A 27,628-nucleotide genomic window follows, 5' to 3' on the forward strand; every position below is an offset into this window, starting at 1 on the left:
TATATAGGCAGCACTGTCTCCTTTTAAGGCCTCCAGGCGAAGCAGGTGGGGGTCGTCCGGAGAAGGGTGGTGGTTTTGTTGGCCTGGTCCTTGGTTCGGGCTGACTCCCTGTGGATTCCAACTGACAACCAAAGTTGCTGCAAAGGAAATCTCAAGGGGTGAGTCTGACTTTAAATATATATATAATTTTTGTGTCCTCGTTTTCATAGTCAATCTTTGAATAAACGCAGAGCAGCATGTGGGCTCAGAGCGATGGATGAGTGAGAAGATTAGGGCTCAGCATGGCGATGACTGATGTTGCTTGTTAATGGTGTTTGACTTGTTTTTCAGCTTAGGACCATGTATTTTGAATATGCCAGATCATTTGTACACTGACAATAATTACCTTGCTAAATTTAGAATTATGAACATGTAACTATGCCAAGTTCCATGTGTGCCAATTATCTGTTAATGCTTTTAATAGTTGTTCGTTTTTCACTTCTTTGTTTTGCCACTGTTAAATAATGGATCTATTAGTTTGACTAGTGTTTTTCAAGCAATTGTTTCAATTGGTCTATAAATAGAACTAGTAAACAATAAACATTTTCGTCTTTTTAAAGTATTTTATCCAACATAAATCTTTAATTAGAGCATTCATATGCTTGTTGGGGATTAAACGTCTTATCCCAGAGGGTTAGTTTGTCACAGCACGTCTGTCAGTGAGATTGGCAGTTTTGGAGCACTTGAAGTGACAACGTTGATGACTTCAATCTGTGCAGTGTTTTTTTTTGAAGACGTGGACATCTGACCCTCTTTGCCAGTGTTGCATATCTTGATATGTTTCATGGACAGAGGTCAAGTTCCCCTTGACCTTATTTCAGGTCTCAGTAGACCAAAAGTGATGTAGGTATTATGCAATACAATGTTTTGTTTTTGATGCAATGCTCTTTTAATGGTATTACAATGTTTCTTCTATATTTTACACTTCAATGGTTGTTATCCAACTTTACAATTGCTTCTACTACTTTTCTTATTTATTTATTTATATTCATCTGGAGATTTCTATTTAACTGTCACTTCATCCTATTCATGGTTGATTTAGACAGAAATTGACATTCTATTCATTCATATTAATCAAAATGGGATTTCATTTCGACAAAACAAATCTTTATAAAACCTTTATCATTTGTCAAAGCTCTTTTCTAATGCATACTGTAGTATATTTAAATACTTTGTCATACCATTGCTGCTGTACTCACATTAGTTATTTTTGTTGACATTCATCATTACACATTAACATTCACCACGTCAGTGAAAAGTTTGTGTGTGTATGTGCCTTCTTTTTGCAATGTTGCCTTATTATTGTGGCGCCGTCTCTCTGTTTTTATGAGTCTGTGTTGTGAACCCTGAAGGGATTCTCTTTTAGTGGAAGGCCATACTGCACATGCAGACATATTGTTGTCTGTAACTGCTATTTTTGAATGGTATTGAAGAGGAATATGGTCTTTAGGAATACATATCTCTTTTCTAAACCCTCTTTTTTCATGTCTTTGATTTGTCTGGTCTCTCACTCTTTTTTTTACTCTAATTCTCTATATTCATGCTTGACATAAACTGTCTTTTGTGACCTTGCTAGTGTGTATTTGTTACTGAACAGCAGGTCAGTATCTACCGAGTTACCATGTCGATGTGGATGAAACGTGGAAGTTATGACCACCATTATCATCACAAACAGAGCAAATATGTGGTGAACGAGTACAGCAGGTACACTCCTCCGTACTAAATCATTTAATAACCATTACAGGTGTTACTAATATTAGATGATTCATATTATTAATATATTTCACTTTCAGCTAAATGTGTATTCCTCAGCTGTTTTCCACATTCTAACCTCTAAATAACCTATTTTATCAACTTACATGTTGACATGAAGTATTTGTTCTGTCCTGTCTTTTTATGAATGTTCTGCTGTTGTCCTCAACAAAATATCTTCATGAAAATTCTTGCTTTTTATTCTCTTCCTCTTCTCTTTTCCATCTGACCAAATTTGCAGTTGAGTTATGTTGCAAACTGACCTCCATTACCAAGCAGCTTCTCCTTTTATTTTATTAACTGCTGTAGAATTAAGGTTTTTAACCATCCAAACTAACTATAATGGCCTTATGTTTCTTACTGAAGTGTTTGATTGTGTCAGGTTTATGAAGTCTCTTGTGGTGAATGTGTATGTGGGATTGTTTTTATAGACGCTGTTTTTCTAAATATAAGTTTTCTGTGCCATCATACGTCAACTATATCATATTTATCCATGGTTAGCACATAAACCTTTAGTTTGTCATGTTCTGACCTCTGAACTGCCTTTAGGAAGGTAGATAGATAGATTTAATTTTTTGCAGTGTGAAAAACAAACTTCTGCTATATCTAGACATTTTTAAATATAAAAAAATATATTTACTGTTGGTTTATTCTTATAAGTGGGAGGAGAGAGTCAGAAAAAAGGCGTTTAGAACTTTGATTGCAAATTCTTGCTCAAAGTGTCGATCACCCATCCCACTTATAAAAATAGCTTGTTCAAGTAGTAAGTAAGTAAGTAAGTAAGTATATTTGTAAAGCACCTGTCTCAGAACATGATCACAAAGTAGAACCTTACATTTTTATATAGTTGTGTACAACTCAACACAACTGAAAAAATAGGTCCAGTTGCTTCTTGTGTGTAAGCTTTAGAGGTAAACATTAGTAAGACAATCCTGGTTTAAATATTCCAGGTCAACCTCACAAACTTGCGAGTGTAACGAATATATCTCTAATGTCATTTATAGTGTAGATCAGAGGTGTGTGGAAAAATGTTCTTTTTTTAAAACTCTAATCTTGATAATTTGACTTCACACACATAATATCCAGTATATAATGGTTAAGCTTTAAACCCTCCAAAGTATTATGAAGTTTCATATGAAAGCAAAAATGAATATATTTTACCCTGACAACTGTTGTGCTGCTGACAGATGCACAAAACCAGCTGCCCTTATAATTTAAGCTGCTGCTAATACACCGTAAAAAGAGAAAAAAACAAAAACAAACTCTTAAATTATAGTACAATTACACACAGACACAAATGTAATATTTTTTTTTCCTTTTTAAAGCTCAGAAGAGATGGTCGACAGATATGAGTACAAATCAAAAGCCAGGATTCAGGAAGTGGTAAGAATCCTAAAATATTACGTTAATAAATAACCTCTATTAACGGTTTTGGGTTGTGTACGTTTGTTTCAAATAACAATTAAGTAACATTAAATTCAGGGATTGATCTGACCTTTTTTTAAGTCACTTTTTCGAGTTTAATAATTCAGGCCATTCCTTCATTTTAGTGGACATACAAGCAACAATCGTCATATTTTAGTATAGATGATTATTATAGATGAAGAACCTGGAAGTAAAGTGAGAGTTAGCACATTGTATCAGACATACATGTTATTTATTTTTTCTAAGAAAGCCAGATACTAGAATAGAAATTGTGGTTCCTTTAAGAATTCCCTTCTGGCCCACGACTAAGAGTGATCTGTATCGCTGCTGTTTGCACATGGGCAATAAGGCCACGTAGTTATTATCTTCACTGCGGCGTGATGGTTTTCTCACAGACGGTTCCGTACTCAACAGTTTAAAAGCGTACTTTTGTTTGCTAAAAAACTTTTCCTTATACAGGTCAACATGAAGATATCTGACAAATATGTGCGCGAGGGGCCGATGATTCGGGGACCAACCTTTGTTGGCAGACTCAGGTCACACACTGTTTTTGAACACACTCCCCTGAAGCTCTTCTGCAGTGTTGATGGATTCCCCATGCCAATTGTTAAATGGTAAGGAAACTATATTTATATACTTTCTATATACTGTATATTTTTTTTTTAACCTCATTTCATGCACTTAGTGGATACAAACTTCCTGGTCACTACTGTCCAATATATTGTTTTTAATGTTTTTTATTTTTTTAATGTTTATTTATTTAATGTTTTATTTTTATGTTTTGTTTTGTTGTTACAAAATGTTATGCAAAAGCACAATTTTTCAGATTTAGCAATGTTAACTGTAAAGTTGAATTCAATATTTCCATTTGTTTAAGTCCAATTCAGTCTGTCCTGTTTTGTCTCTTTTCTTGTATCTCATATAAAAGTCTACCGGGTCATAACACAACCTGTTATTAACTCTACGGTAAAAAAAAACGTTTTCATTTTAATAGCACTTTCTTGACTGACATTATTCCTCAGGTACAAAGATGGAGTCATCCTCGACATCTCCTCTGGTAACTACCTGGTTGAAACAAAAGGTGGAATCAACACCCTGGAGATCCCCAGGTGACATGAACATCAATGCAGATGAATACAAATGCTTACTGTGTGATGTTGTTTATAACAACAATATTAAAGAATGTAATGAGACATTTTGCTTCAAAAGTCCCATTCCAATTACCCATTGCATGTTTATGTGTTCAATCATTTACACCAGTCTCAGTCCTATGCTATAGCCTAAGGAGAAGCTTTTAACATATTTAACACATTCCTTTGAAGATTTACTCAAGCTTGATTGAGTAGTTGCTGTAAAAATAACAAAAAACTAAAGATCTATTCAAATCCCTGATAATGAAGTGGAGCACTAACGTTAGCGTCACCTGACTGTAGTTGCTGGTTGAATATATCTCTTTCCATCTCCAGTCTCCAAAAGCTCAGCTGTTCTGCTGACCTCGGTGCTACTTGATACTCTAGGATTCCTTCAGTGTCCGACCGCCTTCCACTCGCCTCACTCTGATACTGACAGAAGCTTCAGCCAAGAACCTAGCTGACCAAATTGTTGAATCGGCTTAACAAACTCTTCGAATTGTTTTAAATACAATATGCTCTTTTTTATCCAATAATTACATCCTAAGTCAACATTTTATTAATGTGACTTGACCTTAATATTCTGTTTTCTAATGTTGTTCAGTGTGTCGTCTCTTTCATTAAAACATTATAGAGAGAAAGAGAGCTGAAATACCTTCATGGCACTGGCGAATCAGGTGTGTAAGTTTGCTATACAGTAATTTAAGACTGAAGGAAAGGAAATAAATAGGAATAACAAACATAAATAAGTAAGTGACGAAGGATAATCAAAAATACATTTAAACTCCAAATAAGACAAAGGACTTGGGAAGGAGTAGATAGAGATTCAGGTGGATTATTATTACAGTTGGGGAAACTTATTCAATATGTATTACATATGGTAGACGTTTAAATTGAAGTTTTAACAAATGGTGGAGGTGCACCCTTACCATTGACAAAACACACAAAACACACACAAACACGTTTTGACTATTCATGTTTTTTTGCACCAGATGCTCCACTGATGACACAGCCCAGTACACCGTTGTGGCTGGCAACATCCATGGACAGGCTTCCACCCAGGCTTCAGTTATCGTTAAGAGTGAGTCTTTCTGTTTCTAACATGATCAATGATCTTTTCTACACAAATATTTATATGCTTTAATTTTTTTTACACTATGTTCATTTTGGGGGTCAATATGCCTTAAGTTTGGCATTCATACTCTAGGTCATGAGTGTCAATCCAGTGGCAATCATGCATATTATTCAACAACCGAGAAATGTTATGATAAAATTAGACTACAGATTTAGGTTACATTGAAACTGAAGTTTCCTAAAGTTGGGCCACTTACAGGCTGCTCAATAAATATGAATTATGTTCAGCCTGTGGTGTATTGTTTATGACCCTCGCATGATTGAATTTGACAAATCTTTGCTTCAAATGATGAGTAGTGTTTCATTTTATAGTGTTCATATTGTGTGTAAAGCTTATATACTTATATAAATGAACTGTTGAACATGTTTGCAGGATACAAGCAGGAGGAAGAGATGTGCCCATATGGATGGATGCCATTCACACGTATGTTTCATGGCATTTATTTCTGTGTCAACAGTGAAGCAATGATGTAAATCCTAAAATCCTTCTGTCTTCGACCTCTCAGCTGCCATGCTTCCCAAGATCCATTACACCAAAATCAACATCACTTTTGTGGAAAAATTTGGCCCAGTCTTTGCAACTGAAGGAGAATCAGTAAACCTGAGCGCCACCATGACTCTGAGCCCAAACCTGGCCAACCTGCAGCCAGAGGCTCAGTGGTACAGAGACGGTAATCCACTTTTAATTCATGACACCTCTCTTAATTACTTTTTAATTCCTGGTTATATACGAAACCTGTCAAGTATCCCGCAAAACATTTGCAGCCAGAGGCAGTGATGCTTTTTAATTATGGAGGTATTAGTTTTAATGAAGGCTAACTGATTAAAATATGACTTTGTTTCGGGACATTCAATCTCTTTCAAAGCACATCACATGACTGTAAATTATAAATCGTTTCAAATCAAATTTACCTTATAAAAAAGTATGATCATGTGTTACTACTCTTTGTTCTGTTTTAAGACACCCGCTTGTCTGATTCCAAATGGGTAAAAATTGAAACCGGCAGAGGCTTCTCAACTCTGACTCTCCCCAACCTCTACAAGGACGATGAAGGCTTGTACATTCTTCGCATGGTCACGAAAGGAGGAACCGCAGAACACAGTGCTTTTGTCTCTGTCGCTGGTAAGATTGAACAAAAAAGCTTTAATTGATTGCACTTATCATTTAGAATAGTTTTAATATCATGTCTTCTGCAGATGGACCTGCCCCTGTGCCCAATGCTCCTGGTGCTCCTATGGACATCAAGATCCACGATGCCAACAGAGATTACGTCATTGTGTCATGGAAGCCCCCAAACACAACCACAGAGGGTCCCATCCTGGGATACTTTGTTGACAAGTATGACTCTCCACCACCTTTGCTCATTGATAAATAGAAAAAAGTAATTCTCTGCAATCTTCCAATCGCACTCTTTTTTTGAAGGACAAAAATATATAATAGTAAAAATACAACACATAATTGAAAAACAAAATAATCTAAAATAACAAATATACTTTCAAATCTTACTTAATTTTAATATTGTAAAGGTGTGTATTTTAATGAATAGTTTCCATTTAACTGAATGTATGTGTAGTCAAACAGAAAATTATTTGACATGCCAAAAAAAACAACAAAGCCTTTTCTAGATGAGAATATACTGTATATAATGTCCTAATTTACTAACCAAAGTGTCAGTAAAACACACATTTTCAGCCATGTTTTATTTTAGCTTATTTTAAACTTCTAAAAAAATGAGCTGTGATTACTAATTTTTAAGATGGCATGAAACATTTGAAAGAATTTGAAACTCAATAAAAATGTAATACATAGGTTTGTCTTTCTTACTGTTTATTTTTTCTTTTTAAGGTGTGAGGTCGGGACGGAAAACTGGACTCAGTGCAACGATCACCCGATTAAGATCTGTAAATACCCGGTGTCTGGACTCTTTGAAGGACACTCGTACTACTTCAGAGTCAGAGCAGTCAATTCCCATGGAATTAGCAAAGCATCCCGCATGTCAGAGCCCATCGCTGCCCTGGACCCCACAGAGTTTGAGAGGCTCCACGGTGAGTTGGGCTGGAATACAAAAAGTAGAATATATTTAAAGCAACATCTAGCATAGTTTCATGTGTGTGATTTTATGAAAGAGATGGAAAATAGTTTAAAACGTTTTTTATGCTTATTTTATGTGAGGCTTTCCTGACATTATGAAATTATCCTTAGTACTTATAATTATAAATATTGGATTGTATTATAAAATCACATTGAAACTTATTATCTAGATAACAACTCTTAGATTAACAGTTTCGATCCTTTTAAATACTTTTTGAAACAATGTTATATATATATGCATATGAAATTGAAAAGACTCAACTGGATTACCGTAACAACTATCTCATATATTATTTGATTATAAGTAATTGACATGAAGTGTTAACATCGGTGTTTGAAAAGTTACCAATTTTACACAGAAATATTTTTTTAAACGTATGCAATGCAATAAATGGCCGTTGGGAGACGCTATTGATGCACTATGTATTCTGTCTTTTAAATGAATGATCACATTGCTTATCTCTTTGTGTAGCCAAAAAACTGGGAGGAAAACTGGATGTTGTATCTTACCATGATGAAGTTGAAGGCAAGTGACAATCATGTTAATAGGATACAAAAACATAACAAAGAATGGCGGACACTAATTTGTGAAGTTTGTGTGTTATCACCAATTTGTACAGGCGATGGAAAGCCCCCAGGTTCCCCTTCAGGAATACATGCATCTGAGACTGACAGGACATATGTGGTTTTGAGCTGGAAAGCTCCTGCATATCACAGCAAGGCTCCGATGTGGTATTACATTGAAAAAGTAAGAAATAATAACAATAATAATATATATTAAAATGGACAAAACTTATGTTTAGCATAGTAAAAGCTTTTAGATGTTATTGTAATTAGATGTTATAAGATACATTTCAATTTACAGTTAGTGTTTCGTTGTAGTGCTAATAATAATAAGTATGTACATATGTTTGGGTGCTGGGTTACCTCTAATGATACTCGGTAACACCAATTTTATACAACATTTGGGATTAATTAGCGCAAATTCTTTTTAACTTTGTCTGCAGACCCTTGCTGACAGTGAGGCATGGCAGCGCGTCAACACTCAGGTCCCGATCCGATCCCCCCGCTATGCCGTCTTTGACCTGGCTGAGGGAAAAGAGTACAAGTTCAGAGTTTTGTCTGCAAACATGTATGGTAACAGCCAGCCCTCAGAGCCCACCAGCCCCATCCAAACCCAGGAACTGAAAGGTTATCTTTTAAAATAGCTGCATTCTGATTAGTCCACTATTGATTTTCTTTCCTGGTTCTGGTTCTAGGTGTTCCATCCGCCCCGGGTCAGGTGATTTCCACAAGAGAAACTGACACCTCTGTCCTTATTCAGTGGGCTCCTCCCAAAGAACCAAACAATCTTATTGGCTACTACATTGATCAGTGTGTCAAGGGCTCGAAAGACTGGACTTCAGCCAACCACAAACCCCACAAGAACACTAAGTACACAATACACAACACACACACATGAGACAACAGTACTTACCACGTGGATTTATGTTGCTATGTCTTCAGGTTTGTTGTGAGCGGTCTAAAGACGGGAGAAACCTACGTCTTTAGAGTCCAGGCCATCAATGAAATTGGTCTCAGTGATGAATCACAGGAATCTTCCCCTCTGTCTGTCAAGGCTGCACTGAGTCAGTATTTATCAATAGTTTTATATTATTTTATTTTGGATAGTGAATTTCAATGCTCTTTTAAACATTCTCCCTCTCCCCAGCATCTCCCTCTGCACCCTACGATGTTGCTTTGCTAAGCTGTGATGGACAGTCAATGGTGCTGAACTGGAAGAAGCCACTTCACTCTGGAGGTGCGAGTGTGAAAGAATACTACGTGGACAAGAGACGTAGTGGGACTAGTGTATGGAGGGAGGTCCATATTCCTTCTGTGGCTGAGAGAGTTTACAAGGTCAGAAACCTTTGCTTTTCTTTTTTACCCGTTTCACGACTAAATTATGGCATTGTCAGGTGGAGGGGTTGACAGAGGGAGCAGTCTATCAGTTCCAGGTATATGCGGCAAACCTAGCTGGTCTTGGACCAGCTTCCAAACACTCCGCAGACTTCACATGTGAAACCTGGACTATGCCTGAGCCAGGTGTGACGTGTGTATGAATGTCATTATTATAGTTTTTTCCATTTAGTGCTATCATTAATATATATCATTCAAATCTTTTTTTATATTGCCCTAACAATGAGAACAAAATGACTCTCCATGTGACAAAATATACAACTTCAACAGAAATAGAAGATAGTAATATAAGCTGAGTCATTTTCAAGGTCTTGTCTTCGTTGCCCACAGGTCCAGCCTATGACTTAACTTTCTGTGAGGTGAGGGGCGATTCATTGGTTGTTGAATGGAAGAAACCCCTTTACGAAGGTTGTGGAGAAATTACCGGCTACCATGTGGAGTATGCCAAGGAAGGAAGCTCTCTGTGGACTACCTCCAATGAGAAAGCCGTCAGCCACCGCTTTCACAAGGTCAGTTTTAGTAGAGTTGATCAAAAAATATCTGGAAATCTATTCATAATTTAACCTTCGTAGTTGTTGTTTCATGCCTTCTCTAGGAATGATGACAAAGTAGTTATTTTTAGTTTTACCAAATTATTTTTTCAGAACCACATAGTAAATGTTCATAACTGTAGTTCTTTAGCTTAGCCACCAGACAGCATAAACCAAAAAGTAAATCTTTATTAACAAGGAGCAAACAGGCCATGGCTACCTGTGAGTATCCTGTAAGACCGAGGCAGTTCTTCAAATCATTATCGTTCATTGTTCAATAATACTTCCAGCTCGATTTTCTTCAGCTTCTGGACCCTCAATCGATCACTTGGTAATTGATTAATTAAATAATAATATTTTAACACTCAAAGTCATAATATTTGTTCTTTCGGTGCTTTTATTATCTATTTTCATGAGACAGCCTGTCCCCATGCCAACGAACACACTCAAACAGTGAACGTTGCCATCTAGTTGAGAAACTTAAGAACTACAGTTATGAACATTTCCTACATGATTCGAAAAATGCATGTTTATTTTGGTAAAAATGAAGTCACCACATATAATTTCTCAACCGCAAGCGAAGGTTAGTCAAATGCACGATGACATCTTCCAAGCACAGCTGACAATTCTATTTTGACAAAATGCCCCGTATGTGTGTGGCCGTGGAAATTTACTACATGAGCAGACCAGAAACATTACTGTTTCATAATTCTTAAAATAAAATATAATTTTAAAAAGTGTTCAGCTGACTCTCGCAAATACACACTGCTAGGTCGGACATCTGTAATTTACAATATTCACTTATACCATTTTATGAAGATAATTGATGATGTGTTAATAAAGATTATTAACCCTAAAAAGAAAAGCATTAATATAAATATTAATATGAATATTAGTATTATTGCAATAAAAATTTGCAAATTTGGCTTTTTGTATCAGGGCTATTTTTAATTGAAGGCAGTGTTGTTTGTCTCTCTCTACAGTCATACTATGACTTACGTGTATTTCCTCAAATACCTTTGTCCTGTTATCCCAGGTAACAGGTCTGGAGGCTGGTGCTTCTTACATGTTCAGAGTGCGAGCCGTCAACGCTGGAGGAATTGGTATGGCCTCAATGTCCTCAGACACCGTTGTTGCCAAGGCTGTGTCAGGTACCACTTGGAGATTATTAATTTATACTCTAAAGGGCTCCCTTTTGAATTTCAATGTCCCAATACTCCAACGTTAAGTCCTTTTATTTTGGGAGTACTTGGCAGCAGAATAGTGATTGTTGAGCTTTTATAGAATAGATGAAAAGAAATGTTCAGAAAACTTTTTGTTGAGCAGTCTCATTGTTAGATAGATAAACTTCAAGTTCCAGGCATCCAGTTTGTGTCCAAGCCTGATCAATGCTTGAGTCTAAGTGTTGTCAGCCGGACGCATTCCATCACAGATTGTGGTCAGTTGTCAAACTTTGCGACACACCAGGAATCCATCCGGTCAAAACAGCAGAAATCCAGGTTTTATTATTACAAATAAGTAGTTGTCCTCCACGTCCCTCCATGGAAAACACCGACATACACATGATCATCCACTTTTCCAAGGAATTCTTTATGTATCTAGCCACATGCATTTCATTCGGGACACAAGGACTCCTTTGCCAATTCTTTTGATTGACAAATGTTTATCAATTGCATTGTGAGTCCTGCTGACCAGATCCGTAGTTCTTGATTGAGATTCGGAAAGAAATTTAGATAGAGTCTTTGACAGAAAAGACAAGCTAAAGAGCAAATGTAATTGATGTTTTGCATCTATTTTCAAGGATCCCAAGAAGTGTCTTGCACTGTCGATGAGAAGTCAGGTGACATTGTTTTGGCCTTTGAGTCTTGCCAACTGAATGATGAATCTCAGTTCATTTGGAAGAAAGATTACAAAGTCATTACAGACTTCTCTAAAGGACACGTGATTAAGACTGAAGGAAGCCAGTAAGGACACACACACACACACACACACACACACACACACACACACACACACACACACACACACACACACACACACACACACACACACACACACACACACACACACACACACACACACACACACACACACACACACACACACACACACACACACACACACACACACACACACACGCAAACATTTAAACATTTTTATCTTATCTTTTATCTCTGTTTATAACTGCAAAACCTGTTTTTGTAGATCCAAGCTCATCTTCAAAAACCCAGGTAAAGAAGACTTTGGCACATTTTCCGTCTCTGTCACAAACACAGAGGGAGTTTCATCCAGCTACTCAATCACTTCTGAAGGTAAAGATTGGCAGCATCGTTCCTGTAGTTATTTTATTCATTCAGGCTACAGAAAAATAACATATTTAATGGCAAAAAGTTAAATTAAGAGATATCTAATGATAAACGTGATGAATGTCTAAAGTAGCTTATTATGGTGTTAATTATCAATTTTAGCTATAAGAGTATCAAGTTGTGAAATAATAAACCAATTAATTATCCTGTGTGCAGTTGAAGTTGAAGTGTTTACTTTTAGTTTCCTCTATATTAAATTAAAATGCTTAATATCCCAAGTATATAGCATATATGACAATAGAGGCTATTTCTGAAAAGTCTAAAAAAAAAAGACAAAGTTAGAAGTTTACAATTCATCTCTAAATTACCTTCATTGTTTTTGGCATGTCTCAGAAAGAAGCCGCACACACATATTTTACCACTTGATTGTTATAGACAGGGTTATTTTTTCTTATTTGGCCATGAATTTCACAGCTTTGTCTAAATGTTGCACCACTTTGCTTCCAGGCTGTACATTGATATTCATATTTGTTGCTTCCTATTTTGCCACTGTTTTCGCCTGATAACAAGTTGAATGTGACCGCCCCCCCCAACCAAACATGACATTTGAACCGTGTTCTGTATACCGTTTGAGAAAAAATGACTGTCTTTCTGTTTCAGAGTTGACAAAAATGCTAGCTCTCAGCTACGACATCAGACACCCAGGTACTGTCCCCCGTTCTTTACATTTCGAATTGTGAACCTTAACCAGCACTCTGTGGCATCTCCTTTTTTCATGCTGTCACTCCGCTTTGTTCTGAAACTCTTTGAACGAGCTTTCAGAATTTCATTTCTCTTTTCATTTGATCCAGAAAAAAGCATTACCTTCTTTTGCATCACCTGCTTCACATTTTTTCTGTGTTTCATTTGCATTTAACTTCCTCCCCCAACATAGACATGTGTGTGTGTTCAAACTGTGTCCTTGCTTTATATTCAAGCACAAATATGTCCTTTCCTGTCTTCCCTCTCCTCCTCCAGTCATCCCATTGAAGTCAGAGTTGGCCTATAAGATCTTGGAAAGAGGCAGGATGAGATTCTGGCTGCAGGCTGAGGAGATTTCTTCTAATGTCACCTACAAGTTCTTTGCAAATAACAAGGAGCTGTCAGGAGCTGATGTAAGATATCTTACCAAATGTATAAGAATGGTCTTTTTTTTGGCAGTCTTGTTCTTTCTGTGGTAAATGTAGCGTGATAATAGTTTGAATAACTCTTTGGGCAGCCCAACAGTATGGGCCATGACGTGTCTACAGGAATCATTGAATTCACCATGGACCATTTCACCGAGGAGAACGAGGGAACTTTCACCTGCCAGGTCACTGATGGAGGAGGCAAGGGCCAGAGCTCTCTCGTTCTGATTGGAGATGGTAAATGAGTCAGTTGGATTCACACCTGTCACATGACATAACTCTTACATGCCATATTGAGGCATTACAGCCCTGTTTTAATACTGCCTGTTGTGATAGGATTTTCAATTTCTTGTTTTTTTAATTTAAAAAGGAAACAATATTAACGAAGAATATATATTTCAACGTATGAAAGAAATTACACATCATAATTGAAACAGTACAAGCAATTTTTTAACCTTAATATATTAGTTCATTTCCAGTACAGACACTAACACATGTCAACTTTACACTAGAAGGCATGATATGTTTAGGCTTATTTTCTGTTGTCTTTGATGAATATGTTAACAGCATATACAACACATTTGTGTTAATAACAATCCTAGGATGGTTGTCATGTTCATCTTAAGGTTGATAAAAAACAGTTTCCTATTTCCTGGTAAATCCTTCAGAAATCCATCTTCTCATTATTCTATTTGTTAATCCTTACAGGCACAAATGTTGTTGTATTATTGTATTTTAATGGAAGTGGTCAGCTCTGGGAAGATAAAATAAATTATAAAACACTATGCTGTTAATGAATATGCATTTACATACACATTTTTGAGTTCATGTTATGAATAATCCATGTGTGATGGTGATCAGGGATGGTACCTATGTTATCCATGGATTTAAAGGAAGAACATTTCTGAACCATTTCTACCTGGTGGAAATTGGGTCATGGTGGTGGTTTGACAGCACCAGAGGCAATTAGTGATTCAGTGTCTCGTTCAGGGATAGACTTTGAGCTGACTTTCATTTACTAGACAGTTAAAGTCTTCCCGCTGAGCTCTGCCGCTCTGTCTGGGTATTATGAGGAATTATGGAAATGTATGCAGTTGATTAATAGGAAAGTTTAAAGCATTAATGACTGAATGACTTTTTTTACAAATGCTAGTTTTCTTAAATTATGAGTCTTCCCTCAAGGAAGACCATTAGTCTGCTAATACACTGTAGAAACCTTAAGCAACTCTGGCAACACTTTAATCTCCTAATTATTCTGTTTATGTTTGTGTGTGTTTGTGTGTGTTCTTGCAGCCTTTAAGGCAGCCCTGGCTGAAGCCGACTACCAGAGAAGAGAGTACATCCGGGTCAAGGAGGGTTAGTGAAACACTCTTCATCTTCTTGAACAAGGATTTTGAAATCCAGTCGCTTCACATTTCAATCGCTGCCTTCTTCCATCTATCATAGGTCCCCATTTCAGTGAGTTCTTGTCACTTCTAGTTGGTGAGGACTGCTCTGTCACTTTGGTGTGCAAGGTAAGCACAAGCAAGTTCTATTAGTGTTGAGTTTGCTCTCTCAGACGAGTCATAATCAAGTTTTAACGACCAATCTAGAAATCTACTGCTGAGATAAACCGACACTTCAGAAACATAAAAATGAACATTAATTTAAAAAATAATTTTCACTGCAATACCGTCTCTTTAAGGTTGCTAACTTGAAGAAGGAATCTGAGTTCCATTGGTTTAAAGAAGACACAGAAATTATCCCTGATGTAAAGCCTGACCTGGGATCTGGAGTCTGCAAACTGCCAATCAAACAGGTACATTCTTATACCCAAGTTGTATTCAGAAACTTCAACTGAATGTGGCATTTGTGAACTGCTCATTAAAACCAATATTTAATCATTTCTATATTTTGCTCTCTTTAGTTTTCATTGAACACCTGTGGAATTTATAAGGCCACCATCAGCGATGACAGAGGAAAAGATATGAGCCAGATTGACGTTTCAGGAAAAGGTTTATACAAATATATACAGTATATATATATACTGTATATATATTGACTTACCTCTTGTGTGGCAGCTTTTATTCCTGTAAATGGGGCCTAAAATAAGACGTCCATATGTGCTAATTAAAATATAAAATGAATTTAAATGAATTAAATCAATGTTTATAATGTGATTTTATGTGATAAAGTTAATAGAAAATTCAACGACACAATGTTGCATTTTGAAATTTAAAGCATCGTTGCTTTGATATAGTCTAATATTGCCGCTAGAGGGCAGTGGTGTAATTTCAGATTTTTGTTAATGAACCATGTCTTCTCTTGTTTTGTAGTTTTCGAGGATGCCATAAACAAGCTCACCCAACTGGCTGGTAGGCACAGCTCTTACTTACTAAGTCCAAATCACACTGTTGTGTGCGGAGATTCAGAAGGGGATGACGTGTTTCTGTTTCACAATCCTAACACAACACAGAAAAGTATCCATTTGTGGAAGGCATTGTCATGCTAGAAGCATCCAGCTGTTGTTCCATCTTAGGGTGAAATCACTTTTAGAATTCCACTGAGCTGCTGCCAGTGACAACGTGAAGGAGCATCTTACTCAAATTTCAAGGGAGAGTCACTTGACAGCTCTGCAACCGTCATGGAGGCAGTGACGCTCATGTGATAATGGGAACTCATGGTTACACTCTCAGGATTTAATCTCCTTTTAGCTGCTTGGAATTTATAATTGAATGAAAAGCATAAACCTGCACTCAGGGCGTTCCAGCTAATGTGTTCTCTCCAGCACTGAGTTGAAGGTCAGCGTTAATTTGGCTAATTTGTAGCTAAATTGTGGAAAAACAATTGAAGTGGAAAATAGACAAGGTGACTGCCAGAATTCCTTTCCCACCCTCTTCTCTCTTCAGGTGCGAGTGCCGCTGAGCTTGTGATTAACTGCACAGCGACAGGAATCCAGCTGCAGTGTCACATGAAGTACTACACTGGAGAGATGAACATCACTTGGTGTCATGGGTGAGATGGAACTTCACTCAGTGCTACCACAAACACATTTGTTTTCAGGGTCTTCTGACCCTGAGATATCAGGGTTAAAAAACTGAGACAAAAACAATGAGCCATATTATCAAATGTGTTTTGTCAAAAAGCATTTTCATTACCTGGGATTTGAAGTATAATTGCCATGTCTTGTAAAAGACAAAACACTTTTATTTTCACATTGTGCCATCAAGTTGAGCAAGCTGATTTGGAAAGACAATGCACATTTTTACAAGAAGACAAAAATCAATAACAATAATTTATCCATATGAAATTTATTTTTCAAAACTAAAAGTTACTTTTCATGACTAGATGTCAGTGGTGAGTGAAGAATTATAACAGATTGAATGTGATGTCCCTCAGTGTAACTGACATGTAAATATGATTTTCCATTACCTTCTTAACAGCCTTCACCCACTCACAGATAAATACTACATAACCTTTGGTCCTCTCTTCATAGTGAGACGAAGCTCTCCCACAGTGACAAGACCATGATAGGAGGAACCCCTGCTATGGCAACAATGGAGGTATTAACTTGTGTGCCTTTTACCTCTCCGTGTTTCTTACCTGGATTATAAACAGCAAATTTAATATAACAGAGGTGATACCAGAAAAATAGAAAGAAAAAGAAAAAATAAAGTCCTACGTCTATAAGGAAAAGGCAGATGAAGAAAATTCATCCAGTGCTTCTTCTGTCTTCTGTTACTGTAATTGAATAACATGAAAAGATAAACCGGTGGTCATAATGGATGTAACTTAATGCAAAGTGGAAAATGTATAAAATATACAGCCGGGTAAATATATGGTTTTTAGGTTGTCTCATAGATCTAATGCCTTGTTGCATAGGTAATCGAGCCGACGGAGAAGGATCAGGGAATGTACTCTATTGTGATAACAGACCCAGAAAACACACACAAACGCAAACTGGACCTCAGTGGAAGTGGTAAGTAACTTAGTTTATGCATTTCAAACTTCAATTCTCATACCAGAAACAGTCTTGATCTTTTGATGATGAAGCAGATTTATGGCCAAATATTGCTTTAAATTTGGTGCGAAGTGTGTGTGGATTTCATTATTGGACGGATGAAAGGAAGATACAGTCTTGATGTTTTTTTTTCTTCTTCATATCAAAATATTTCCATTTAGAACAGAGCTGGACAACTTTGGGTCATAGTCAAACTATAAATTGAACCATGAAGTAGAACATGTTTTCCTAGTTTTTAAACTATATTCATGAAACATACTGTTATTTCATATGAATGATTTGTAAATACATTGTGGTTCATGAATGTTAAAATTGTGTTTAATTCTTTAAGGTTTCTTGTTATACTTGTTTATTTTTATATTGACTGTTTTAGACTCAGGGCTGTTAGATATTTACCCAGAAGTGTAAATTGATGAAAATGAAAGCTAACCTTGATTCTATTTTTTTCAGTGTACCAGCAAGCATATACAGAGTTCCAGAAACTCAAGTAAGAAACCATTATTGTGATCTGATCTGATCTTTTCTAGGATGTACAAGTGTAAGTTATATATAATAATCATTTCTACAAATATGTTCTTAAATTTATCATTACTATTTTTCACAGCAGTCCATAATAGGTAATTATTGAGGCACAACCGTTTTATTGTTGTCAGGTAAAAAGATTTTATGGGGCATTCATGGTTTCAGCCAAATCAGAAATTAACAACAAAATTCAAACAAATTTTAGAAACAGATTTTAAAAAGTTGTGCCTGGATTGCACCTATGATTAAACAGCAACATGGGTGCCGGCCATTTGGTCCTGTGGCCGTGCCCTGAGCTTTCTGTTTTGCTTCGAAAGATCTCACTCGGGCAGTCATTATCAAAAAACAATTTTCACCCAAAAAAATAGTGACTACTTCAATTTTAACCCACAATTATTTCTGACTAGCCATCGAGCAGATCTAAATTGTATGTTAGCACTTGAAAGTGTGTGAACCCAGGTAACTAAAACTAAATCAAATCAACATCTCTACATACAGGTTCAGAATATGAATTCTTTATATTGCCATTAGGAATTTGTTTAGGTCCATATGTGCAACAAAACAAAGCGTACAGCAATACCAGGGCGACCTCATGTGGCGCCATCTTGGAGTAATGGTTGAGTCTTATAGAATATAAAGATGATTTGTCTGTGACAATTTATAGCTCTAAACATTTTTTTTCATTTCATTAGAGCTGAGGCCTATGCTGAAAAGAGTGAGTACTTTTTCTTTAATTGTGTCTTATATTAAACATCTACTAAAACTGTCCTTTGATCCTTCTAAGACCGTGGTAAGGTGGTTGGAGGCCTCCCTGATGTGGTCACCATCATGGAGAAGAAGGTAATATAAAACCAATGTCTCTAAATCCGACTGTGTGCTCAGTTCCTTTTCTACTTTGGAAATTTAGACCTTGAGTTTGACATGTACCGTGTGTGGAGACCCCAAACCTCAAGTGTCCTGGCTAAGGTGCGGAGCAGAAGTCGAACCAGATGATCAGGTGAGAGCTGCATTTTTGAGCTTCAAAGGTCTTTTTATTTAAACTACTCACTCAATTTCTTTCACAAATGTTTTGAAATAAAATGTAATAGAATGACTATAACATTTGCTAATATGATATGATATAAAATGTAATGTTTCTCGCATTATGATGTTTTTGTTTTTTAACCAATAGTGAATAGTATGGCATACAATTGACCACTGTAGAATCTTGCATATTGAAGAGAACATCTGAAACGTTGTCCACTCACATTGTGCATGCAAGGGTTTATAACAATTAAGTCTTACTTTCTACTGAGTCTCTCAAGGCTCTGAGTTGCAGCCCATTATCGTTTTATGACTTAATTTTTTAAACAAGACTTGACAGGACTGATAATGAAACAATCAGTCACATGGCTACAGGCTATATGAGCAAGAGTTATGTTGTTATGTTGCTTATACAGTATAGTAGCCTTTGTCCCTGACCAAGTATTGCTCGCAGTGCCCAGGTAGTATTGGTAGATGGATCACTGCAGTGATGGTCATTTAGCTGGTAACTGTTTGAAATGCAATTATTTATTACCACTGCCAAAGAAGTTAAAGTTTTTGATGGTTGTTTTTCTGTTAGCAAAATAACTAAAATAAAGAATATTCATCTTAATGTTGTAAAATAATAATATGATGCAGGTAAGACATGAATACATTTATCCCATCCTGGTCTTTGGAAACGTTTTTCTTTTTCTCACTTTTGCATGCAAGTCATGCAAATGTTTGTTTACTTAAAAAAATATATACATTATTTACATTTTATCTGTTAGCAAAAGTTTGTAATCACATAGATGTACGATGGAAATGACAATATGGGTTGAGATGAGCAGCTCAAGGGAGATCAGCATCCTCATTTTTAGGCTGACAAGGGAAGGCGTTTCTTTAACAAACTTCAAACATTCCTTACATCAGCAAGTTTACATTTTGCAATATATTTCCATGCCCAATGGCTAGCAAATCTATTCCTGGGATCAAGAATCCACATAAATTTGTTTGCACCAACGTTCTCTGATTCCATATCAGTTATCCATTCTAGCCATGTAAATGGAGACATGCGCAGCCATTTTGGGAATGAGCAGGTCAGTTTTTTCATTGCAGTAGCTGTACGTTTGAGACCTGACAAGTTTCCAGGCTCCTTGGTACCCTAAAATCATGATTAAGCACACTGTTATAGTAACTTTCCTTCCCTGGTTTTCCCCAATTTTAGGAGCACTGTGTTTTCCCTGCCAGAGAGGATTAAGACTCCAAGTCGGATGATTCTCCGGGGAGGGAGGGGCTCGGCATATTTGAGGAGTGTGTGCTACTACAGACAGAGCGAGATCTGAGACCTGTGTGATTCCAATAGTATGGGTGATTCATTCAGAGGCAGCTGCAATAAGATTGACAGCGAAAACTAAAATGAGTACAGGAGCTCAAAACCCTTCTTCCGACTCTTCTGAACTTTCTGCCGGTTCTTATTGAGGGTTTATCAACAAAGTCTGATCACACAAATAGGGATCAAGGAGATCTGGAGCCACGGTCCTTGCATGTTCAGACTTCCTCATCGTTGGTTTGAAAGACCAGTCCCAGGTTTTATGCATCACACATGGCCAGTTTCACCACCACAATGGTGAGGAGACACCCAGTCTCACTTGGAAGACCGCAGCTTGATCAGAATCTATGATTTTTTTCAATTACAAAAGGTTTATTTTGTCGCAGGAAATCAACCACCTCATTGTGCAACATCATTTGTAATTGTTGTGACTTATTTAGAGGCAGCTGACCAAGACCAGATCTGACGTCATTCTCCAAGCTTTGTACATTAATCAAGAGACACTCGCTCTTTTCAGATGTTGACTGTAAGACCATTGTTAGAGTGGGTCCGGCAAGTAGCCTGGATGACCTAAATAGTTCTCACAATATATTTTTCCCTGGATGCACAGCTGAGATTGTACTCCATACCTAACTTCACATTTGGCTTCTCAAAAGGATGGGTTAACCAGCTTAACCAGGACTTTCACCCAGCGATGCTGCAAACCATCCATCTTCATAGTTGGTACATATAGTCAACATTCTTCTAGATGGATAAAGAGTTTTGTCACTCACATGACCTACTTGCCAACCAGTATTAAGCTAAAGACTGTCCCCAGAGTTGCTTTTAACAGCTCCAGCATCCTGTGGTTCCTAATGACTTTGTAGATTAAGGTTTAAAAAAAATCCAGGTCCAGGAGGATTATGTCTTTAAATTTGTCATCCTCCTATTGATTCATTCCTTCAACTAGTTTAAAAAAAAAGAGTTTACACATTTGGCGTGTTTCTTTCAATCAGATCGTTTAGTCAATGTAGTAGTATAAACTCATAGTGTATATGCAGGATTTTCTGATGAGGCTCATTCAGTGAGCATTTGTTCGCTAAGAAGGCTGTTAAGAGTGGGTCAGGTCTATCTAGATTGCAGCCCTTCAACAAATGTTGATGAAAATGCAAACAGTTGTGTCTTAAAAGGTTCCCCCATGCTCTTTAATTTCATAGTTTGTTTTGGTTCACTTGACTCTTGGCAGAGGACTTGGTACCACTTGAACCCTTTTTGGACTCTCAGAACTCGGAAATTGATGTCTTTACTCTATTGATGTCTTTGATTTATAACAGCCAAATCTTTAACTATATTTATCCTTTTAGTTTGAAACATGACAAAGTTACATTCATACGTTTTCACGCAAGTTATTTTGTCTCTTAAATCAGTAAAATCCTACTCATGTCATCATCACTTTCTTACTTAAGTTTCCATATTTTGGATTAAAGCCACTAGTATATTCATAGTTTGTGGCTGTTGTCTGAGCCTTACTCTCAATTTGATTCTTGTTTGCTTGATGTAGAGATCACATTAGGGCTAGAATGCACAGAATGTACAAACTGCATGAATATTGCATGCTATCTGAGCTAATTTAGCACACATAATATTGAAATATAAACCATAAAACAAACGATGGTCACACATACAATTCCAGAATTGTTTTCCAGAAAGATTTGCAATAAAAAAATAAAAAATAAAAAAAAAGTTTATTTACTTTTTATTATAATTTTTTTAATAATCAATATATTTTCAATAATAATCACCTTTATCCACCTTTACTAAAATTGCAGTTTACCTCCAGAGATTTTCACCAGAGAACACACACCCGAAAACAGTTCGGACAAATAACATTGATGGGATCTCTGTGGTCAACTGGTCTCCGGTCAACATCACAGACTCAGGAAGCTGATCCAAAAATGAGACCTTTTTATCTATATAATTGTATGTACCTTTTTAATAATTTGAAATATTTACATGTCAGAGTAGAAAACCATTTTTAAACCTAAATAATCTGACATCAACGTTTCAACTATAAACAAACTTTTAACTGTGTTCAAGGGTGTTTTCTAGCAGCATGATTGGTCATTTTTTACTTGTTACAGTAAATGTACCTGCCTGGTTAAGTGACCACGAGTAATAATTTCAAGTGACCATGCCTGTTAAATCCCTCATTAATTAAATCTATGTGAGACATTATCAAGTATGAATTGGTTATAGCATTTAGAGCGTCTTAGAAACATGCATTAAAACATACATCGTTCTCCATTTGTGGATATATTCATGTCCTTAAAATCAACCTTTATCCCATGGAATGATTGGAGCACTGCCTTGGAAGTGTGCTAACTGGAAAATTAAGGAGATCTAAATGGTGCTTATTAGGATCAAAGTGTAACAGCCAAGGACATCTTCATCACATGTTTTTTCAAAGTTTTGAAAATCATGAACCTTTATTCTGTTTAATCTGCAGTTCTTAAATAAGGCCACAGGAAAAATAAATCTATGCCTGAAGAAGCAATTGCTGTTTCTCATATTTCACCTGCCCAAACAATTACTTTTACACGAGTGATGCCTTTGAAAGTTCAACCAACCGTTTAGCTCAAGAAGTAAAACAATGATCTCAACCACTTGTACATGGCCTCTGTCACAGAGGCCCATTATTTATTTACATCCAGTAACCTGGTGACATTTTGAAGAATATAAACCCTACTTTAAGGAATGTCTAGTGTTTCAACAGAGAGAGTTAAGCCATCCTCACATTTCACCTCCCTCACAATGTTCTTCTGGGCAAGTGAATGGGTTTAATCAAGTACATTAATCAGCTTTGTATGGATTATTTGCTATTTTTTATAAATTCAAAATATTTCACAGTATTGCACTTCAGCTCATAGAAAGATGGCTTCTTGTTTATGTTCCTCTCAAAGCAATACTTTAGACTTTAGACTTTCTTTTATTGTCATTGCACAGAAAACACATCAGTGAAACAGGCAACAAAATGTGTTGCTTGGCAACCGTTAAACACAGCAGAGAGATGTATATATAAATAGTATATATATATATATAGTATAAACAGAATAAATAAATAACATTATAAATATTGCATATAATAATTAATGTATATAAAGAATGAATACAAATAAGTTAACAATAGTGATAATATGTTATAAATAGAATAAATACATGATATTTTAAATGGTGCATAGCTCAAGGCATATTTTCATTCAACAGTCTGATGGTCAGAGGGAAGAAGCTTTTTCTAAATCTTTCTGTTCTGCAGTGGATGCTGCGGAACCTTCTGCCAGACACCAGGAGAGAGAACAGTCCATAGAGGGGGTGGGTGGGGTCAGACAGAATTCTGTGGGCCCTGTTCAGACAGCGTGTTTTTGCAAAGATGGGGGGGGGGGGGGGAGTGGTGTCCCGATGATCTTCTCCGCGGTCCTCACCACTCTCTGCAGAGACTTCCAGTCGGAGGACTTGCAGTTCCCCCACCAGATGTAGATGCTGCTGGTCAAAAGGCTCTCAATGGTCCCTCTGTCGAAGGTGCAGGCACTGCTGAGCTTTCTTCACCAGGGAGGTGGTGTGAAGTGTCCAGCTGAGGTCATCTGTGATGTGCACCCCCAGGAACTTGGTGCTGCTGACGACAATACAGAACATGGACAGTACTATCATTGTCTCATTTAGAGTCGCACATCTACGGTTATCTATTTTAAATTGGCTAATCTTAATACACTATATTAATACACTATCTCTTACAAATCTACTTTTTTATGAACCATTTTTGCTCGGATTCCAAATCGATCCCATAGTTCTATTTTCTGGGTGACAAAACAAAGCCCTCTTCAATTGCAATTCCAGCTGGGAAATGATCAGAGATCCCTGTGTTCCTAATGTGGAGTGCAAATCGGAGTCTTCATAACTAGCAAGCTGGAGGGTTGTTGTAAGAAGACTTTGTCAGTTAAATAATTGTTCCTTAAGTTTGAGAAGTTCTAAAATCTTTTTATAAATGTATCAACAAAAGAAAAATAGAAAATCAAACAAATTGATATCTTTATGAATCAATTTGAAATACAATCAAAGCAGTTGTATTTCATATTGTGAGGCAATGAACAACTAGATAAGTTTTTTGCACTTTTAAAAAAATATTTAATTTACATAATTAAGATGGAAGTATGGGCGCACGTTGGCACAGTGGTTAGCTCAGTCACCTCACAAAAAAAATTCCAGGCCGAGACAACCTTTCTTTGTGGAGTTTGTATGTTCTCCCCATGTTGCATGGGTTAACTCCGGGTACTCCGGTTTCCTCCCACAGTCCAAAAACATACAGAGGTTGATTGAGAACTTTGGGAAATTGTCCATAGGTATGAGTGTTGGTGTGAATGGTTGTCTGTCTTTGTGTGCCCTGTCCAGGGTGTCCCCTGCCTCTCGCCCTACGATACTGGGATAGGCTCCAGTCTCTCCGCAACCCAAACCCCGGGATAAAGCGGTAGACAAATGAAAAGTATTCTTTTTTTTTGGCAGCTGTCTTTTGCCGACAATCATGGCATTCTGTGTTCATTTCACCTTAAAGCTGATGCATTCATGTTGAGAACTTGCATAATCACTATGATGCAAAATGTAGTCTCTCATTATGAAGGCTGACATTGTTCATCCCACACTAAAAGCGCTGAAACATTTGGTTCTTGAAGTGGCTGGATTATTTAATCAGAATCTTCCTTTCATAATTCGATTTAGCCACCATCTGCTAATATGCTTTTAGCTACTTCTGTGCTGCATTAACCTGCTTCATTGCTTTTGAAAGTAAACGTACAAAAAATCTTTATTACTAAAAGGAAATGGCAACTGAGTAAGAAGCAGCTAACTAATTTGTTAGCTGCACAACATTTGTTTTGCTTTTACAAATAGGAATTAAGACACTTGTCAAATACCACCATTCACAAATTCCTTTTCATAATTTTCCCATCTTCCTTTTCCCCTTTTAGTATGTGGTTTCCCTTGACCAGGGCAGGTTTGCCAGCCTGACTATCAAGGGTGTATCCATGGAGGACTCTGGCAGATATACCATGATCGTTCAGAACAAATATGGCGGAGAGTCCGTGGATATAGTGGTAAGTGACACAAGAAGTCTATCAAATGGGCAGATTTACTCAAAGACGTTTACAAACAACATCTGGTGCTCAAGGTGTATTTGTTCTGAGGGTTAGATGAAGACTCAAGGTTTCCAAGCCCTCTCCGAACCCTCTCAGAATGTTCTCTGTTGATGAGATCAATTCGTTTTTTCTACTATTCAAGTTATGCTGCTTTTCTAAATGAATAGGATCGAGCTGATTGGGCATCACTGCAGCGTGACTTTTGTGTGGATTGTTGAACGTGCTATGCTCTACTCTCATCCCTCAGGTCAGCGTGTATCGCCACGGCGAGAAAATCCCTGAAGCCAAGCCCACTCTGACCCCCAAAACAATTATCCCCCCCAAACTCCCCATTGAAATCCCTCAGTCCAAGATGCAGCCTGCCTCTGCCCCCGCCCCGTCTGCCGCCAGCCCCGTTCCTCCCAAGGCAGCTCCTGGAAGAGGAATGAAGAGCCCTACCCCAACAAGGAGGAAGTAAACAAAAGGTCTCCTTGTAAAAAAAACAAGCAGATGAAAATGAAATGAAAGAAAAACCTCCATGATGAAATTCACTTGTACTAAATTAAGTAATTGTGGAATAAAGATGAAATTGAAAAGGTTGTTTTTTTGTCGAGAGCTCTAAATAAAAAAAAGTTGGAGATAATTAAAACCTTCCATAAAAGAACATTAAAAACCTTTCTCACAGACCAATTGACAAATCAGTTTCTTTTTTGCCCCGTAAGCAAATCTAATGCTACTCGCATTGTTCGTTCCTTCTAGAGCAACTCTTGTCTCTCTGACTCTATAGCTTCTTCTTCTTCTTTTCTTTTCGGCTGCTCCCTTCAATTCAACCTCCTCCATTTTACCCTGTTCTCTGTATCCCCCTCTTTCACACCAACTAACTTCATGTCATATTTCACTATATCCATAAACCTTCTCTTTGGTCTTCCTCTAGACCTCCACCTGGCAGTTCCACACCCAGCATCCTTCTACCAATATACTCACTATCCCTCATCTGTACATGAAAGCTGTAAGGTTTTGTACTCACTGCTTTTTGGCTTTGAAAGTTGACTTCATCAAGAACTGAATCCATCCCTTACAGAGGTAGATCAATTAAATGCACCTGTGTCAAATCGTGCATTTCTCTAAGTGCAGTGCTTTACAGTTCTTGGTAAGACATTGATCTTACTTGTGCAGTGTGCACATTTCGACAGGGAAGTGCTGTCTCAAATCAAACACTGTTGCTACGTACTTACTGGAAACTACTTGACAGATTCTTCTTCAACTACTTTTTAACACTGATTGCAACCGGCCATTGGAACCCTATCGCAAGTTATTAAGTTGTTTAATTGTGTGATTATTTTTGTTTTGTAGTTTAAAAAAAATATTCTTGAGACATTTACGCCAGTATCTGCTCCGAAGACGTGTCGTCAATTACGTTTCTTCCGTTAAGTGACAACTATGTCAATAAGATGGCGGCCGTTTGATTGCCCCAATTGAGTGCACGTAGCGCACTACATTTTTGCACACTGCTCAGTGTGAAGCACTCGTGTACTCAAAATATTAAGTATAAGTGCAGAAGTGTGCGGTTTGGAACACACCACTGGGGTTTCCAATGAAGCGCACATGACCTCTGACACAAGCTACACTTTTATGTTTAGTGAGAACAAGGACTGTATACTATTTAGTTGGAATAAAATCATCATGAAATTATTGAGAGTTCCATTGTAGTGATTAGCAGAAAACAAGAGCTTACATGCTTACACGTGTCTGTCTTTCACTCATTTTTCAAATAAACTTTTATAAAATGTTGATTTACCCTCAAAGTAAGCAATAAGCATACCATCGGAGCTTTGCTGCCTACAATGGGATTCAGCACAGGTTCAACATGGTTTCTGCTGTGATGATGCTGTGGGGGAGAGAGCTGTAATGACGTTAACCCTAACCCCAAGTAAAAGTTTCGGGGGAATTGCTCCATAAAGACTTTCAAATTAATTCTTGAAACTCCAGTCCAAAATCTTCATGACAGACAGTCTTAAGTTATTGTAACCAATATGAAGATTTTATTTAGGGTTGATAGCAGTGTATAAGGTCCAGTTAATTAAATTATTATGGATA

The 27,628-nt window shown here is 37.1% G+C and overlaps 1 protein-coding gene across 2 annotated transcripts; it reads left to right on the top strand.

The window, feature by feature from the left end:
* Nucleotides 1–26,081, top strand: myom2b (myomesin 2b). Of its 2 annotated transcripts, none has more exons than XM_087792966.1 (39): nucleotides 1–158; nucleotides 1,637–1,743; nucleotides 3,117–3,174; nucleotides 3,676–3,830; nucleotides 4,239–4,325; nucleotides 5,339–5,427; nucleotides 5,854–5,904; nucleotides 5,987–6,151; nucleotides 6,442–6,603; nucleotides 6,678–6,819; nucleotides 7,327–7,526; nucleotides 8,045–8,098; nucleotides 8,193–8,320; nucleotides 8,580–8,763; nucleotides 8,832–9,006; nucleotides 9,079–9,200; nucleotides 9,284–9,471; nucleotides 9,531–9,657; nucleotides 9,862–10,040; nucleotides 11,098–11,212; nucleotides 11,863–12,025; nucleotides 12,267–12,373; nucleotides 13,028–13,072; nucleotides 13,385–13,521; nucleotides 13,626–13,770; nucleotides 14,827–14,889; nucleotides 14,980–15,047; nucleotides 15,218–15,331; nucleotides 15,440–15,527; nucleotides 15,849–15,887; nucleotides 16,422–16,527; nucleotides 17,009–17,075; nucleotides 17,395–17,491; nucleotides 17,984–18,020; nucleotides 18,748–18,770; nucleotides 18,840–18,895; nucleotides 18,963–19,052; nucleotides 25,385–25,510; nucleotides 25,800–26,081. In XM_087792966.1, exons 2-39 carry the CDS (start codon nucleotides 1,661–1,663, stop codon nucleotides 26,007–26,009), a joined length of 4,245 nt encoding a protein of 1,414 aa, XP_087649092.1. In that variant the 5' UTR covers nucleotides 1–158; nucleotides 1,637–1,660; the 3' UTR covers nucleotides 26,010–26,081. The 2 variants fall into 2 exon arrangements, with proteins under 2 accessions (XP_087649092.1, XP_087649091.1); XM_087792965.1 differs by having other exon boundaries at nucleotides 1,640–1,743.
* Nucleotides 26,082–27,628: the final 1,547 nt, after the last annotated feature.

This window comes from Callionymus lyra, chromosome 6 (genome assembly GCF_982586985.1).
Source record: "Callionymus lyra chromosome 6, fCalLyr1.hap1.1, whole genome shotgun sequence".
Taxonomy (NCBI): Eukaryota; Metazoa; Chordata; class Actinopteri; order Syngnathiformes; family Callionymidae; genus Callionymus; species Callionymus lyra.